Below are 18,147 nucleotides of genomic sequence, written 5' to 3'. Positions count from 1 at the left end.
ACTTAGGTGTGCCTGAGAGAACAGCAACATTGAAGGTCAGCTGTAAAGTGCAGCCTGATGTTTTCTCCCGTGAACACTTCTAAGCTATGCTTTTCCTGAGGCCACTTTGCTGAAGTCCAGGCTATCTTTTGTGACTCCCTCTTCCAGGCAGCCTTCCCTGACTGCAGCTTGTCCTGCTTCTTTTGCCCTCATTACTTTTAGCACTTGACAGCACCACACCTCAAACAATGCCCCACACCCCCCTCCTTAGGACTTTTCACTCCTGGGCTGTGAGCTCCTGATTGCTAAAGGTCACTGTCATGGGTCAGATGTCAAATTTTTGTTTTCCCCAAATTATCTGAAACTAACTGGAGATATTTAGGCCAAGTGGCTAGGCTGTCTCCCTTGAGTCTCTGATCTAGGAGCAGATCTGCCTTGTGGCTGGGAAGCTACCGTGGGGTATGTCTGTTTGCTTTGTAACCTTGAATTTGTACTGTAGTCTTTAGTTCTCAACCCAGTTCAGCTCCCAGCGTGCTGGGATTATTGTGTGCTCCTCATCAACTTGGGGCGCTTTTGTCTGGCCATGCCTCCACGGCCTAGAATCTAGTCTGTCTTCTCAGCCTGTTGTGTGCTCAGCCACCTGGCTCCCACAGGCTGCATTGCTAGGAGATCTCAGCTGATGCCAGGGCCACACCACCGCAAACCAGTTAAATCTGAATCTCCAGGTGGGAGTTGGGTTTTGTTTTGCAGTGCTGGGGGATGGTACCCAGGGTTTAAGCACACACTAAGCCAACTGTCTACAGCTGGGGTACACCCCCAGCTCTTTCTCCACCCCAGTTCTTTTTTTTTTTTTTTAAGAGATGTCAAATGTGATCATTGATTTGGTGGGTTCCCATCCATATGGAAATAAGTGAAGGAATAAACAGAACAGAACAGACATTCTCACTGGCTCGACTCCTGTTCATAGATACCGGCTTGAAATGGAGCCAAGGGACCCAGGGTGTGGCTCAGAGGGGAGGAACACTTGTCTAGCTTGTGCAAGGCCCTGGGCTTCCTCTCCAGCTCCCCAAAGGGGAAAAAGGTTGAAAATGAACCAAGAAAAGGAGCCGATCTTCAAGCTGACACATCCGGCGTTTGGACAAACAGATTGTGGAGTCTGGCTGTCTGCGCAGAGAGCTCTGCAGCATGAGGTAAGGTAGTAAGGTCGGGGCAGGGACAGCAGGAACAAGGAGGCTGTCGGAACTGAGGGGTGAAGAAGGTAACAGAACATTATCTTCTGGTGGAGGGGATAAAATGTGCATGTTTGCCAGTTCAGGGAGGGAATCGGGCCTAGGGACAGAGCCGGTGTGTGTGTGTGTGTGTGTGTGTGTGTGTGTGTGTGTGTGTGTGTGTGTGAAGGGGCGTGGCAGAGATGGCCCAGATTATTATAGAAGCCTGGGAAATGGGAGCAGAACAGAAAGGACCCTATCTGAGGGTAACCAGAGGTGACCTTATCCGGGCAGAACTACTCATTCAGAGTCGTTGAGACTCCGCTGACAGTTTGCATAAAGCTGACTGTTCAGTCAGACTGATGGACCCTGGGGCCACATGGCAGATTCCTAGAAAGCATTTAGGCAACAGGTAGAGAGTGCTTAGACCCAAGAGCCCTATTAGCATTTCACACACCTATCCGGGAGGACCCAGATACACAGTTCTACATCTGCTGGGCCAGGGTGCTGCCACCAATTTAGCCTCCAGCCTCTGAGACGCCCTTTTAACACCTCTGCTCTCTGCTGGCATTTTATTTTGGCAATTGTATTCTTTTTTTGAGACAGGGTTTTTCTGCATAGACCTGGCTTTCCCAGAACTCAAGCTCTCCTGAGTACTGGGATTAAAGGAGAACACCCCCACCACTGTCCGGCTTACTGGAAAGCATGCTCTATGCTCTCTTTCAGGCCAAACCTCGAGTTGCAGAGCCAAGGATGAGTCAGAAAGCTGGGTTCTTGTGTTTTGTCAACTTATGAGCGACCATAACATTCTGGCCTCTGTGTCTGGGAAAAGACAGGCAAGACAAGTCAGTTTTTCCCAAGGCGACCGGGGAAAGCCTTAGGTGGCAGAGGCAATTGGAGCTTGCCAGGCTGCTATGTTTGGTGCGACTTTGATGGTGACAAGGACAAAGCAAAGGTTTATAGAACATGAGGATTTGCAAAACATGAAAGATTGCACAGGACTGCATCCCAGAAGGTCAGCTAGGGATAAGGTCACAATAAGGCAGAGGAGCCAGACCATGGCCCGTCCTGTGTGCCAAGTTAAGGAGTGGGTTGACTGGAAAGGTCGCTAAGCTGAGGAGCGACACGAACACACCTGGGCCAGAAGATGCTGTCTGAGGGCTGGTGTGGAGCCTGTGAGTATGCAGAATAGTTTCAGGATCTGAACAAAAGATGGAAGAATATATATAATGGATCGGACAAAAATGGCAAGTGAGCCTTATGACGAATTCTAGATTTAAAAATAGAGTTTCTGATCTTTAACAGATAGGCAAGAACAGTGAATAAAGTCCCTGGAGGCTTCTGACAAGGAACTAGAGGCCTGCACCGTGGCCTGTGGCACAACAGGAAAGTGCTGGCTCCACTCCAGAAGGGAGTGTTCTGCTGATGAGGGGTTTTCACTCTTCTGAGTCAGTTACGCCTCAGTTGTATGTTTAATTTCAGTCTTTCCCTTCTCTTTATGTTTTCTTCCCCCAGGAGAATAACCTTCCCATTCTAATCTGAAATTAATTATTTATGCTTATGAACATACTGGATACCTGCCTGGTTTCTTTGCTTTTTGAATAATACACTTGAGTAGAAATTCACAGAAGCCAAGGCAAACAGAAATTTGAGGTAAATGCCCTTTCTTCAGTTGTTGCCTGATTAATTGTTCTAAACCATGATGTGGCCTTGTCGTTATTCCACGATCCAAAAACCTGTCCCTCGTGAGTCTGACAGGGGAGGTTTGCACTAGCAGGCCCACCATTTGACCTTTATTCTCTTATCCTCTCCCACGGCTGATGTGACTTCCTCTGCTGGCCCACAGCCCATCTGCTTAGCCTCTGAGGCTCAGTTCAAATGCCTCCTGCCCTATGAATCCACCCCTCTTTCCCCTCTCAAGGGAAAAGCCCCTCATACTTCTGCATTTATAGGCTCCATTTATGCATCCTCCATCAGACTCCGAACTCCCGTGGAGGCACCTGCTGCAGAGCAGGTACCTCCCTCCTCAAAGGTGTGTTCATCTGTATGTGTGGCAGAGGATGCTATCAGTGTGGCCCCGCACAAAATCATGAATTTAAGAACTGAGGGTTGAGGCAGGTTGAGATGGCCCATGCCTGTAATGCCAGCACTCTGGGAGGCAGAGGCAGGCATATTTCTGTAAGTAGGAGGCCAGCCTCTGTTGTGCCCGATTCTCGAGACCCCAAAAGACCACCACCAGGAGTGGAGTCCATTGTAAATCACACAAGGATCTTTTTATTACAGGCTACAGCTTGGGCTCATACACTCTCACCCCCCGAAGCAGTGAGAGCCCAGAACTTCATGCTCAGGTTAGTTGGGTGATTTAAAGAGTCCGGTCCCTCCCAGCACGCCCAAAGCAGGGGGATTCCTGCCTGGCAAGCATCTATTGGTTGAAACACAAAAAGGGATGTTGTATTTTGAACTGATTGGCTATAGGAAGGCCCCCAAACCATTAACAGTCTAGTTTCCCTTTTTTGGCTGCTTTAGAGGAGAGGGGCCAGTTTCCTAGCAACTGTATGTCTAGTGGGCAGGAAAAGAATACAGTAAGGCTAGTTCTTCCCCTCAGGGTGTTGAGGCTAGTTCTTCCCCGAAGGTGGCTGGACATGTCTCCACCTGCTTGGCCTTCGTTCAGGCTTGTGCTTTTAAACTTTAAAACAATACCCACTGATTTTTAATCTTTTGGTCTCTCATTCCCCCCTTCCCATGATCATTTGAAGACCCAATTTTGGGTCTTCCAGATATGACTACTGGTATCCTACAGATTTACCTGTCTACAATGGGATCTGAGTACCATTAACTGTATTGTTCTCAAGTATCCCTTCACGAAAGCCATCAAATGACTTAAAATACAAGGCCCAAAGGTAAAAATAAAAATGAGTAGGGGTCCCTTCAGGGTGAATATAAGTGTAGTAAGCCAAGGAGAACTATTATACCACGATTTAAACCATCCTCTGGAATCTTTTCTCTCTAGGGTCTCTCCAGGCTTTTTGTTCAGTTGCTGCAATACCAGTTCCTACTCCAGCTAAGCAGGTCCCCAAGATAATAACTAATGTCAGTGAGCCCCTTTTTGACTTAGCATTTCAGCCTATTAGGTGGGATTTTGGGCAGAGGTCTCTTCTTCTGAAGTTGTTTCAGTGCTCACAATAGGACCGCTGGCATCAGGGGCTAGGAAGGCTGAAATGCCAGTCAACGACTTGGCAATGTGGCACTATCTAATTATCGGTCCAGTTGAAGAGACATGGAGCCATCACTTCGGCTGGACTGGTTTACTTCAGCTTCCAGCAAGTCCAGATTTCAGCTTGCAGTCCATAGCTGATCCCCGAATAATCTGTCAACCCGATGAAAATCTGCTGAGACAAATTCAGACTAGAGACAGAAGTTAAAAATTGTCTGTTAAATGGGAAAAGTGAGGAATCCCAAGACCAAGGGAAAAACTCATCTGGGGTTCGTTTGAGCTATGCCAGATCCAGGTCTCATGACTTTTTGACTTTAAAACAATACCCACTGATTTTTAATTCTTTGGTCTCTCACCTGCTCTACAGAGTAAATTCAAGACAGCCAAGGCTACACAGAGAAACCCTGTCTCCAAAACAAAACAAAAGGATTGAGGGTTGGGTGCTGGAGAGGTCGCTCAGTGGTCAAGAACATACACTGTGCTTGTAGAGGACCTGAGTCCAGCACCCACATGGAACAATTGAGCCTGAAGCCCTCAATTCTGGCCTCCCTGGGCACCTATTCAATGCACTAACATTAAAGCAAATCAATTTTAAGAAAAGAAAGTGTTTTTTTATTTTTCTTATTTTTTTCCTCTTAGAAACTTGAACGGTTCTATAGGTGAACTTTGTGTAAGGATGCTTTGCAACACTAAGATTGACGTGCCAGTTTGCAGCCGCTGGGAGGCGTGGCCTCCGACACCAGAAGCAGGCAAACGCTGGACAGGCTGGGTCACCCACTTGGACACGGTCCATAACGGAAGGATAACCCCAGTCATAAGTGACGCTCACACATCCACGAGTCTGCTGAGGAGCCTCCCCACGCGGCCTGGCCTCGTCCGCTCCGTGAACTCATATTTGTCGCCTGCAGCGCTGTGCAAATCAGAACCATACTTCGAATGTCACAACCCCGAAGAACGCACTCACGGGAGAAAGTAACTTGCTCAAAGTCAACCAAGTTCAAGGGCTAAAATTCCCACCTGGATCTCCTAACTCACGGCCCAGTGCTCCTCCCCGGAACCCACAAACTGTGTGAGCTTCTAAGGAAAAGACCGGCTAGTTGTTATGTAAGACGCCATGCACACTCAGGTGCCCTGTGAGGTGCGGTGACAAAGAGCTCGCCACCGAGCTTTGAGAACACCGAACCAGACGAGTTCGAGCCTTCACGCATGCGCCGTCTACGGAACGCGACGGACCGCAATGCTAGAGGGCGCTCTGGCTGTTTTATGGCACAGTGAGGCCACCGTACAACCTCAGCTTAAAGCCTGGGGACCGCAGGCTTCCTACAGCCTGGCAAAAGGTGGGACGAGAGTCAAAACCGTGCCCGACGCAGCGCGGGACCACCCCAGCCAGCCCGGGACCCCGAGCAGGGCGGTGCCCTGGTCACGTGGTCCGACGCCGCCTCGCCCCGCCCCGCCCCTGCCTGGGCTGGGCTCTGTCTGCGCCTGCGCGGGCGCGGGCTCGCTCGCCGGCCGTGCTGCGGGCGGGCGCCCGCGGCCGTGGGTGAGTCCTGGGAGGGGTGGGGAGCGGCGGCCTGGGTGCCCTGGCTGCTGGCGAGGGAGAAGGGAGAAGCGAGGCCGAGGGCTGGCGGCCTGGCGGGCTCCGGGCGCAGCGCGCGGCGAGGCCGGGACCCGCCGGCTGCGGCCGAGGGGCCTGCGGTGCTGCAGCGCGCTCGGGCGGGAGGCGCCCGCAGCCGGGCCCGGGAGCCGCAGGCCCGGGAAGGGGTCAGCGCATGTCTGTGCCCCGCGGGATCGCGGCGGCCCGTGTTTCCCCGTGTTGCTGGCCGTTCTGCCCGGCGTCTCCCGGTCCTCACGGAGTGGGCCAGTGGAAGCCTGGAGAATGCTCGTTCTCAGACACCGTGTTTCCGTGCACAGTAAACAGTCGAACGGAGCTGGGCGGGTGGGCGGGCGTCAGTTCTTCCATTCTGTGTGGATTGTTGTATCAAGTTTAGGTTGAGGGTGACAGCGCCTCAGCCATGTTTACGCCTTTTAGCTTAACCTTTGTCTTGGCCCCTACAGGCTACCCAGCTGGTCCTAGTGCTCACCTTCGTTTTGTCTGCCAGTTTTTTACCTGTTGTCTCTTGCACGGAATACTGAGCTGTATGTGGAGTGATCATGCCAAAATGGACCTCCGGTGCCTTTGCTTTGAAAGGACTCGTAGACTTGGGGCGAGGGCACACCAGAAACAAGCCAGAGTCACTCTTACCGACATGACACTTAGGACAAGAATTGACTCTGGTCTCCTCTGTCAGATAGAAGCTAAGAGAGTGGCTTTTCGTCACAGATGTTGTTTTGTGTTTGCAGTGGCAGAATTGTGCTGTAACTAGTACTTGAACCCTGGCTAACCTTGTTTTTGAATGCTGACTCAGACCTGCTGACTAGTGGGAATTCACATCCTTTGAGAATTACAGTCGCCCTCTGCCCTGTTTTTTGGACAGAGACCTTTGTACTAAGGTCAGATCTGGGGTTTGAATATCCCTGTGGGCCACAAGTTACGTCGAGTATTTAGAATTTACATGGTTTCTCACATCACACAAGTTTGACCCTTGTTGGATCAAAATCGATTTTGCTCCCTTGTGATTGGTTAAGTGCCTTAGAGCAAACTAGTGCGGTGTCTGGTAAATAAGCTAATTATTCAATAAATAAATAATTGCAAAGGGTTATCATTCATAGAAATTTAGGTAGAAACCGGTTTAGCAGGGTTTAGTCAGGGTTCAGAGCACTAGTGATCAAACATTCCATGTTTTAAATTAAAACAAAACCATTTGTGGTAGGTCAGAGGACAACTTTCCAGAATCTCCACCATGTGAGTAAAATTGAACTCAGGTCATCAGATTTGGCAGCAAGCTCCTTTCCTTGAGCCATCTTGCCCTCCCCAATTCTCTGAACTCTTAACCCAACTGTCTTTTCTTCCGTTAATGAAGTAAGTAAGACTCTAGTCGTGGGCCGGAGCAAAGGCTCAGCTGCTGAAGGGCTAGGCTCACCACCTAGAATAAGCTAGTCCTACCTCCCTAGTGGCAGAGCATGGTGGTGCACACCCAGCCTTTATTTCTGAGTTCGAGGCCAGCCTGGTCTACTGAGCAAGCTCCAGGACAGCCAGGGCTACACAGAGAAACCCTGTCTCAAAAAAGAAAGAAAGAAAAAAAAAACAAACCTTTTTTTTTTCTGTGTAGGACTTTTACTATCTAATAACCTAAATGATCAATAATATTCCTAAAATTTCTTATGGTAGTTTGTTGAGAAATCCGTAGCTAACTAGCTACATAGATTGTTTTCCGGTGTGCTTATTAACAAGGCCCATTATTGCAGCCACAGCACACGGAATGCAGCAAGTCTAATTCCCAAAAGTTTGCTAAGTAACGAAGGACCAGTTCTGCAGAAGTGAAGAGTAAATGTGCCCTTTGTTTGTTTTGCAGTGTTGAGGGTGGAACGTGAAACAGGTAAGCGTTCTTGCTGCACATCCCCAGAGCTGAACAAAATTTTTATTGTTGAAGCACACAAATAATTTGAGTTTGTCCAAGACTGCAGTTGTAAACAGCTGCTAGATGGCGACTGTAGACGTTTTTATATTGTTAACTAGGCGTGCTGGCGAATGCTTACCAGCCTCTGGAATATACTAAACTCTAGGCCAGCCTTTGCTAGATTATGAGACCCTGTAAATAAAGTATTCGCAGTATAAAACTGAGATAGTCTTTGAATTTGTAAATTGTTAGAATGTTGTGTGATTTTATACATTAAATGTTTTTGTTGTTTTGAGGTTTTTTTGTTTTTGTTTTTGTTTTTTGGAAGGGTCAGGGTGTCTCTGTGTAGTCCTAGCTGTCCTAGAACTTAATATATATACTAGGCTGGCCTCTGAGTGCTGAGATTAAAGGCCTGGGCAATCACGCCCAGGGATTTTTTATTTTAGCATTAACTGTGACTAAAATAGAGCAAGACATTATATAGTATCAGGCATTTCCATGCCAGGGTTTAGTTTTTAAAATCTTACTTAATCTAAGATTGGCAAACATTAGTCAGTCTTATATTCTCTCCCTCCCCCTCCCCCCTTCCTCTGAGACATGGTTTCTCTGTAGCCTTGGCTGTCCTGGAACTCACAGAGATCTGGCTCTGAGTGCTGGGATTACAGGCGGGCACCACCACATCAGCTCAGTATTGTCAAATGTAGTACTATTAAGACTTTTTAGCTGGGTGGTGGCCCACACATTTAAGTACTCGGGAGGCAGAGGGAGGTGGATTCCTGAGTTGGAGGCCAGCCTGGTCTATGTAGAGTTCCAGGACAGCCCAGGCTACACAGAGAAGCCCTGTCTCAAAACAACAACAAACAAATAAACAAACACAGTTTTTAGACAGGCCATATAGTACCTATAGTTACAACATTTAGAGGCTAAAGCAGGAGCATTATAGGTTTGTGATCAGTCTGGGCGGAGCTTTAAAGTAACACCTGGTCTCAAACTAAAAAGTTTTTACCTCCTGCTTATTAGCTGAGCAATAAAAAGCATGGGCGTAGAAGACTAAACAGTTAATCATTAACAAGCACAGTATCTGGCAGACTTCAAGTGCCTATAGAACATTAGTTTTATTCACTGTATTCTTACAAACCTCAGTATGTGAAAGGGGAAGGGGTTGGAGAGGTGCCTCTTAGGTTAAGAGCATATACTGCTCTTCCAGAGGTTCTGATTTTCACTCCCAGCACCCACATCAGGTTGCTCACAACCACCTGTAACTATCAGGGGCCTTGATACCTCTGCAAGCTTCTGTGCTCATATGCGCATATCCACAGACACTTTAAAAAAAAAGAAAGAACATAATCTCTTAAATATTCTATAGAGGCTTGCAATCACATTAGATACTGTTGAAATTTGGGGGAGGTGGATAGGGTGTTGGAAATCATTGAAAAGGTGGTTCTTTTGGGGACGTAGAGGTACATTAAACTACTGGCTACTTTGCTTAAAAAGGGAACAGATACATACAGACATCTTTCAAGAACAAGAATATATGAATTAAACCTTGTTTGTTTGTTTGTTTGTTTGTTTTAAGGAAATGCCGTTGTCAGAATTGACTTCAGAAGGGAGGAGGCTGATGATGGAAACCATTTGGAAAGTTAGTAGCAAGCTGTCATCCTCCGCGCCAGGCTCAGCTAATGTCACAGGTAAACTCTTGTAAATGTTCAAGGAACAAGTGCTAAAGCTAGGTGACGGTGGCATACCAGGAGGCAGGGGCAGTCAGATCTCTGAGTTCAAGGCCAGCCAGGGCTACATAAGAAACACCAACCCCCCAACAAATAAAAATAAAGGACCAAACAACGTTGGTAGCATGTAAGCTGTCCCACAGTGTAAGGAAAGAGACAAACAGCTTTGCTCTCACGCAGCCAGGGATCACTTCAACTTGATGTGAAAATCAGGAACTGGGGTCTCTTGGGAACAGTGCTGGGAAGTGGAGAGTAGAATTCTAGCAAGTGGAGGCTGGGAGTGTGGCTTAGTGGCAGAGTCCTAGCTTAGCATGCACCAAAACCCGAAGATACTGACGAATGTTACTTAGGTAAGAGGATATGTGACCATAGCCAGGGGTCATCTCCCTGCTCGAAGGATAGAGGAGCCACCTTTTACTTGCAGCAGCTCTATTTGCAGTCCCCTGGCTTTCCCTTCTGTGCAGGCTGAGTGGCTCCATCAGCCCTATCTTGACTTTTTCATGGTGCAGTAGGAACTGCACCTTATAAGTGATGTGAGTGGCGCTGTGCGAGGCCGCAGCAGTGAGCTGCAGCTTCCAGTAGCCACAGTCTCAACAGTAATAAGCAGTCTGGCCTTGCTAAGATATGGCGAATGTTAGGTGTATTCATCTCCTCAGGGACTGGGGTAAAGTCCAATGGTAGAGCATGTGATCATTAGCATGCGTGAAGCCCTGGGTTTTGTCCCCAGCACCCAAACAAGTAAATACATTTCTGACTTGATATTTTTATATCTCAGAATGGATTTATCAGGATGCAGCCTGAGGAACATACATTAAATAAGTGCTTCAGAAAAGAATAGTAATTTAGTTCAGCCTGTTGAGCACCTTCTGTACCTCAGACCTCTCTCACAGGTGCTCTCTGTGTATTAACTCAGTAAGCTGAGCCAGCCTCTGCGGTCGGTAACAAGGCAGCTGTGGCTTGCCAAAGCTCCCAGGACTGCAGTGCACCTGGGATTGAATTCGGGCACCTGGTGGGTGGGTTCTAAGGCTCTGAGTCCAGCATCTCTGTGACCATTTCATGGCTACCTAAGAGCATTTGACCAAAGTTCAAGATGAGTTCCAGTTGTAGGTGCAGAAGAGCCGGAGTGCAAGCTCCTGCTCGTGGCTGGGGACTGTAAATAATTCCCGTTTTTAGAAGGAAACTATGGTTGTGTGTGCTGAATTCTGTTGTGTGTCGGCAGTCTCTCATTCTTTGGGCCTGACCTCTGTCTTCTGTGTTCTCTTTAATTTTTTTTTTTCTGTCTTGACTGGCAACAATTTTCAGCAGCATGGTGTGGTAATGTAGGAGAATCTTGAAGAATTTAACAAGCTTTTGTTTTTATTCACACCAAAGGCGTATTTTGTCTCATGTTTTAGTTCCCATCGAACACCTTACAACTGATAACTCCCCACCTCTTTAGTTTGCTGCTGTGAGCATAGGTATAATGACTTTGGCTACATACCCACAGCTGACATGTCAATCATTTGACAATTCTATTTGTAATTTACAAGGAGTCACTTACTGTTTTCCATTGTACCATTTTCTGGTCCCATTAACAGTAAGCCAGCAATCCCGTGTCAGGGTCCCACTGGTGTTTGTGTTTTATTGTTGTTGGGTTTGACGTTTTCTTTCTTTTTATTTTTCTTTTTAAGAAAAAAAATTTTTTTTTAAATTTATATATTATTCTGCCTGCGTGTGTGTTTGCACACCAGAAGAGGGCACGGGATCTCATTGCAGATGGTTGTGAACCGCCATGTGGTTGCTGAGAATTAAACTCAGGACCTTTGGAAGAACGCCCAGTGCTCTTAACCTCTGAGCCATCTCTCTAGCCCCAGTTTGACTTTTTAAAAGTGTGTTTATATGTGTGTGCACACAAGTGCCATGCTCTGCCTGTGGAGGGCAGAGGACAACTTCTGGGAAGACCTCCATCTTGTTTCTTAGGTGTATTCTGTATTGTTTCAGCACTATTTCTAGCTACCTGTCTTGTGAACTTGTATAACAGTGGTTCTCAACACGTGGTTCTCGACCCTTTTGGGGGTAGAACCACCTTTTCACAGGAGTCAAATATCACATATCCTACATACTAGATATTTACAATTCACAGCAGTAGCAATGAAAATAATGTTATGGTTGGGGTCACCACAACATGAGGAACTGTATTGAAGGGTCGCAGCGTTGGGAAGGTTGAGAATTTCTGCTCTGGCAGATTCTTTTGTCTCTGCCTCCAGCTCTTTATTGGGTTCCAGGCATCACACTCCTGTCTTCAGGCTTGTAGACAAAAGGTTTTACCTGCTAGGCATCTCCCTGGCCACCTAGGTTCTTGTTGTTTGTTTGGGGTTTTTGTGTGTTTGTTTTTGTTATAGCCTTGGCTATCCTGGATTTCTTTGTAGTCGAGGCTAGCCTCAAACTCACAGAGATCACCTGCCTCTGCCTCCCTGAATTCTGGGATTACAGGCGTGTGCTACCTTGTCTGGCTATTGTTTTTGATAATAGACATTCAAAGAGGTAGAAAGTGATAATTTGATTTGTGTTTCTCTCATGGTTTGTAAAACTGACCATCATTTTTGTGCCTGTTGACTATTTTGCATATAATCTTTTTTTTTTTTTTTTTTTTTTTCCAGACAGGGTTTCTCTGTGTAGCCCTGGCTGTCCTGGAACTCACTCTATAGACCAGGCTGGCCTTGAACTCAGAGATCAGCCTGTTTTTGCCCCCCCGAGTGCTGGGATTAAAGGTGTGTGCCACCATGCCAGCTGCTGGTTACTAGCTGTGTCTTGAACAGTGAGGATCGTTCTCACATATAAAACTAGAAGAATAACTTTATAGTTTGAAGAATTAAATTCATGAAGAAATAGAGCATATTATAGCTTAACCTCATTCTCCCATAAGCCTTCATGTCCTAAAATATGCAGCTGTGCCCACACAGTTAACACGGTTAAGGGCTTGCCTACTTAGCAGAGGGTCTGGCTAGGCTGTGGCTTTGTCTTTGAGGATCCGGCGCTTAGCAGAAGGCCAAGTTCACAGGCATTAGATGAATATGAATACAAGTGGAAAGCATGGCATAATTTGCTGTTGTATCTCCTGGGAGTATTTGTCCTGTTTCTTTTCTCTTTTGAAACAGGGTCTCACTTGAAGCCCTTAATTAGCCTGGAACTTGGCTGTGTAGACTGTAGGCTGACCTTTTAACTTGCACTGATCCTCCAGCCTCTGCTTCTCCAAGGCTGGAAATACATAGAGGCTTCTGAATCTGGTAGCTCACTGGAGAAGTGTGAGTCTTGTTTTGGTAGGGTGATGAAGCTATACCATTCTATAGACTAGCCAGTGTTTAGGAACCACAGGTCTGTGATCTTAGCAGCTCTTGCTTCAAGACGCTATAAAGTTCCTTAAGAATTATCATGAACCTCAGAAAGCTTTTGTTTATATGGGTTGACATTCAAGGTTTTAGGGATTAAAACAAATTTGAAATAGTAATTTCTGTTAAAGTAATGATGAACTTCTGACCTGTTAATATCAAATTTTTATGAAAAATAGCTATTGGATATTCTGTGTCTTCCATGTGTTTTATGGTTTTCCATACTTCCTTCCTGTCTGGCTAACACATAGGTGGCACCTTCTGTATGTTTCTTCAGTCTGTTGTAGCGGTTGTTTGGGTGGAAGTGATTGCAGAATAGCCAGTCTCACATAAACACAGAGTTGAGGAAGGGAAGAGCCAGGACTCCTCTGAAATTGTTCTGCTTATTTTTATTTTATGTGCATTGGTGTTTTGCCTGCATGTGTATCAGTGAAGGTGCCAGATCTCCTGGAACTGGAGCCACAGACAGTTGTGAGCTGCCATGTGGGTGCTGGGATTTGAACCCAGGACCTCTGGAAGAGCAGCCAGTCCTCTTAACCTTTGATTATTCTCCAGGCCCCCTGAAATTGTTCTAAAGCCTGTAATTCTAGAACTCAAGATTGTGAATTGAAGGCTAACCTGGGATATATATATATATATATCGCAAGACTGTCTCAAAACAACAATAGCAGCACCAACAAAATCCCACAGAAAACAAACAGCTGACTTGGTATACTGTATTCCTAGCTAGAAAACAGCTCAGCAGTTGACCCTCATTAATATAGACAATTAATAAAACTTGTTGTTTTAATTTAGAAATACAGTATTACAAAAAAAAAAAAAAAAATACAGTATTACCGATTGAGTTTTAAGGGGAAATGTAGAGTCCGGTACTGGGCAAAGATCGTGTTTCACTCTCTGTAACACCTTTGCCATTGATTATCTATAGGTTAAAAAAAGTCTTTCCCAAAGAAGACAGACCACAGGCACCATGATGGACTCAGAAGCACATGAGAAAAGGCCCCCAATGTTGACCTCTTCAAACCAGGATTTGTCAACTCATATTGGGGACATGGGTGAAATAAAGCATTACTTTTGCGGCTGCTGCGCAGCTTTCAACAACGTGGCCATCACATACCCTCTTCAGAAGATCCTCTTTCGGCAGCAGCTGTATGGCATCAAAACCCGGGATGCCATACTCCAGTTGAAGAGGGATGGGTTTCGAAACTTGTACCGCGGAATCCTCCCCCCGCTGATGCAGAAGACAACCACGCTGGCGCTTATGTTCGGTCTGTACGAGGACCTGTCGCGCCTGCTCCGCAAGCACGTGAGCAGTGCTCCGGAGTTTGCCACCAGAAGTGTGGCGGCGCTGCTCGCAGGCACAACAGAAGCCATCCTCACTCCGTTTGAAAGGGTTCAGACTTTGCTGCAGGACCACAAGCATCACGACAAGTTCACAAACACTTACCAGGCCTTCCGGGCCCTCAGAAGCCATGGGATTGCAGAGTACTACCGAGGCTTGGTGCCCATCCTTCTCCGCAATGGCTTCGGCAATGTCCTCTTTTTTGGCCTCCGAGGGCCCATTAAGGAGCACCTGCCTACTGCCACTTCTCACAGTGCACATCTGGTCAACGACTTCATCTGCGGAGGTGTGCTTGGGGCCATGCTGGGCTTCCTAAGCTTCCCCATCAACGTCGTGAAAGCTCGAATCCAGTCTCAGATCGGCGGGCCATTCCAGTCTCTCCCCATGGTTTTCAAGACAATCTGGCTAGAGCGGGACAGGAAGCTGATCAATCTTTTCAGAGGCGCCCATCTGAATTACCATCGCTCTCTTATCTCCTGGGGAATAATCAATGCAACTTATGAGTTCTTGCTAAAGATTGTGTGAGGAAGTGTTCTTCTCAGCCAACTAGACCCAAGGAGAATGCAATTTGGCTTTGTTCCTAATTGGCCTTACTACAGGTTGGTGTCATTAAGTCCAGGCCATAATTTACAAAGCACTGACAAAAACAGAATAAAAGCTTTCAATGGGCAGATGTCAGGGCTTTGCTTTGGTCATTATTCAAGAGCTTTAGGCTGTTGCCTGGTAACTAGCCTATATCTGATGACCTTTTCAGGGCAGCTGTCAGCCAAGATAGATTTCTTTTCCTCCCGGAAGGGGTTGCTGGGCCTTCTGTAGGAAACAGCGGCACCAGCAGCCAGAGCACGTGCTCCTGGCCCAGGGCTCCTCAGGCTCACTTTCTCACCTCATGTAGCGCCTCTCTGCTCTGAGGGTTTCACTAAACCCACGCACTGCAGAGAAGACGGTGTCATGGCCGTAGCTCCGTGACGAATTGTGGGGGTTAGCTTTGAAACTAAGTGCTGTTGAAATAGTCATTATCCAAACTTTCTTTTCAGATTTGATAGAGCTGAGCAGCTAATGAATGCTTCATTTTGCTGTTTAGCTTTGAACACTTTCTGTTTAATTCTGAATGTGACTTTAAGCCCTTCCACAATGTGCTTGTGCTGTCTTTACGGAATTCATTGCCAAATGATAGGGTGACCTAGGTGACTTAGGCTGTGCGCCTCGTCGTGGTAAGCTGTTCACTGCAAGGCCGCACTTGTTCTTCGCGCTTCTGGTGCCAGCAGAGCTCCCCAGTGGGGACGCTGGCCTTGTGAGTAGTGACTGTCATGTTCGTCTGTCCTGTCCTCTGGTAGTAGACTTTAAAAATAAACACTTCCATAAAGTTAATTTTGGGAGTCTGTTGATACCATCCCAGGTTTTCTCCTTTCCTGGCTTCTCAGTGCCGCGGAGTGAGCTGAGGAGCGGAGGATGGTCTTCCCAGTGCTCACCCCCCTTTTTTTCTCTGGGAAGAGAGGCTTCAGGGTTGACATTCTAGGAGCCCAGTGTACCACTGTGCCATTTAAGAGGGGAATAGCACCTGACCAGCTTAGGTAGGCTTCAACTGCTAAGAACAGGGCCAAGGAATTGTGGAGCTAGTTTCTGAGTCATGTAACACAACTCACCGTTGAAATGAAGTAACATCCAGTCTGGAGACGTAGCTTAGGAATCTTGAGACAGCTGTCTGCCACACTAGCGAGTTAAGCTTGCTTCCTGGGATTTGATAGGAGAAAGTCAGTTTCTTTCTTTCTTTTTTTTAATGGTGCTAGGGATTGACCCCAGGGCCTTGCCATGCTGGGCAAGTGCTCGTCCACTGAGCTACACTCCAGCCTCCCAGTTTTGTGGGTTTTTTTTTTTTTTTTTTTTTTTTTTTTGAGGGAGTTTGTTTTTTTGAGACAGGGTCTTAGCATGTAGCCCAGGCTGGTCTTGAACTCACAAAGATCTACCTGGCTCTGAGTTAAAGGGATTAAAGGTGTAAGCTGCTATACCGGGCACCCCCAGTCTTTAAAGATAGGTTTCTTACTAACAATTTCTCATGTGGGTAATTGCATGCAAGTAAGCGGATAGACCTACAAACTGAAATTAGACCCTCAACTGAAGTTTGTGAGAAGTTTCTGGGGAAGAGAATCCAAAACAGCTGTTTACCTCTCAACTACACTGAGGCTGGCAAGGTCAACGCCCTCCAGCTGTAAAGGGTGGGAGCTGGTGAGTTCAGGTGGCAGTGACGGAGGTCAGCAGCTTTGAAGAACGCTGCCGGAAGATTTTGTGCAGCCCAGTGTGGTCGTTAAGGGAGATGTGAGGACTAAGACGAGTTTGACCCAGATAGAGTCTGAAGCGAGTGAACTCTCACCAATGGCACCTTGCTTCCCGACCCCTCACAGCATTGAGCACCGGGGCCTGTCAGGTGCAGCGCAGGAAGGTGAGTTAGCGGGGATTACACCTGGCCCTGGGCCTGAGCCGCGCCGGCCTCCAGGGATCGTTTTCTTTACACTCCATGATTCAGCTGTGACGCACTCCAGTGAGCTACGTGAGGATTGGGACGGTGATGATTCGGCTTTTGCCGCCTCGATTATGTGGCATTTTCAAACAATTACTAAACTTTTTAATGATTTTTAACTTTTAAACATTTTTGTCACTCTTAGAGCTCTTGAAGCCTAAACTGCAGCGTATTACAGAGATGGCTTTTTGTCTCCTATAAATTTAACTTTGACAAAAAAAAAAAAAAAAAAAAAAAAACTTCAGAACTTGTAACCCACTCTGTCTGAACTTTTATGTCAGAATGTAACTAATAGATTCTAACTAGTGCGGTAATATTTTTTAAACCTGAAAAGACTAAAGAACTCTCTGAAAAGCTTTAAAGTGGCCTTTCTGTGATGTGTGTGGCACGGGTGGCTCCTGAGCACAGAACACTTGTGCCCTCAGAAACATGAGTTTTGCATTTAACACATTTCAGTGCTGTGAACCCTCAGGACCGCACAGGGTCAACACAGCCTCTGCATGATGGCACACTGGTGTCTTCTTTTCTTTGTGGTTAGAGACTGATGTTCGCGCCTATCACCATTTATCTCGTGGTTGGTTATATAATCACTTGCTGTGCATTGTGACCCTGTGCAATAAAGCAGAATTGTACATAAATAGGTATATCTGGGCACCCGGAATTCCTAAGCTCAGTTGCAGTGTAGATAAACTTGTAAGGTTCAGAGAGCTGGCCTTGTGTGAGTGGAGAACACCAGGTGAACACTTGTTTGACGGAGACCCATGCGGCGTGGGCGTGGGTTGCAGCCATAAGCTGAGGGCCAGACTGTTGGCAATAAGGCTCTCATACTTGGCTTCTCTATGTCAAATGTATTTTTTTCTCATATACAAATAAAAGCATATCAAAAACAATATGTTCTCTCTGGATTTAAAGTTTTTTTTTTGTTTGTTTGTTTTTTAATGCTCTTCTTTGTATATATTTGATGCTCTTCTTTGCTTGCCAGGTCGGTGAGAAGGGTCTACATCTATTTTCATTATTAAAAGTGGTTCAACACAAAGTTTTGGGTGCTCTTTTGAGTTGTGACTGAGTTTGAGTAAATCTGTTAAATGTTCCTATTAACTCCTGGGAAGTTGGAATACAGCATGGTGTGTCATGGCCGGGGTCTCTTCCACTAGCACTTTTGGGGGTATGATAATTAGCCTACCGGTCTCTTTGGTGATAATTCACCTGAAGGCTCAGCAAGAGCACACATCTTGTTTAGTAGGTTTGACCTACCCTTTACTGCAAAGCATTTTGTTTCTTCAATGTCAGTCATTTC

The 18,147-nt window shown here is 46.6% G+C and overlaps 1 protein-coding gene across 3 annotated transcripts; it reads left to right on the top strand.

Annotated features, from left to right (window-relative positions):
• The first annotated feature begins 5,613 nt into the window (after window positions 1-5,613).
• Window positions 5,614-17,740, top strand: Slc25a51 (solute carrier family 25 member 51). 3 transcript variants are annotated; one of them, XM_055605315.1, is made up of 4 exons: window positions 5,614-5,941; window positions 7,854-7,877; window positions 9,475-9,586; window positions 13,922-17,740. In XM_055605315.1, the coding sequence occupies exons 3-4, from the start codon at window positions 9,578-9,580 to the stop codon at window positions 14,858-14,860; spliced, it is 948 nt and encodes a 315-aa protein (XP_055461290.1). In that variant the 5' UTR covers window positions 5,614-5,941; window positions 7,854-7,877; window positions 9,475-9,577; the 3' UTR covers window positions 14,861-17,740. The 3 variants fall into 3 exon arrangements, with proteins under 3 accessions (XP_055461290.1, XP_055461288.1, XP_055461289.1); XM_055605313.1 differs by having other exon boundaries at window positions 7,747-7,877; XM_055605314.1 differs by lacking the exon at window positions 7,854-7,877.
• The last annotated feature ends 407 nt before the right edge of the window (window positions 17,741-18,147 follow it).

Source organism: Psammomys obesus, unplaced genomic scaffold (assembly GCF_907164565.1).
Source record: "Psammomys obesus unplaced genomic scaffold, mPsaObe1.curated_primary_1811, whole genome shotgun sequence".
Taxonomy (NCBI): domain Eukaryota; kingdom Metazoa; phylum Chordata; class Mammalia; order Rodentia; family Muridae; genus Psammomys; species Psammomys obesus.
Note: the sequence above shows the minus strand (reverse complement) of the source record. Positions and strands in the feature narration are given on the sequence as shown.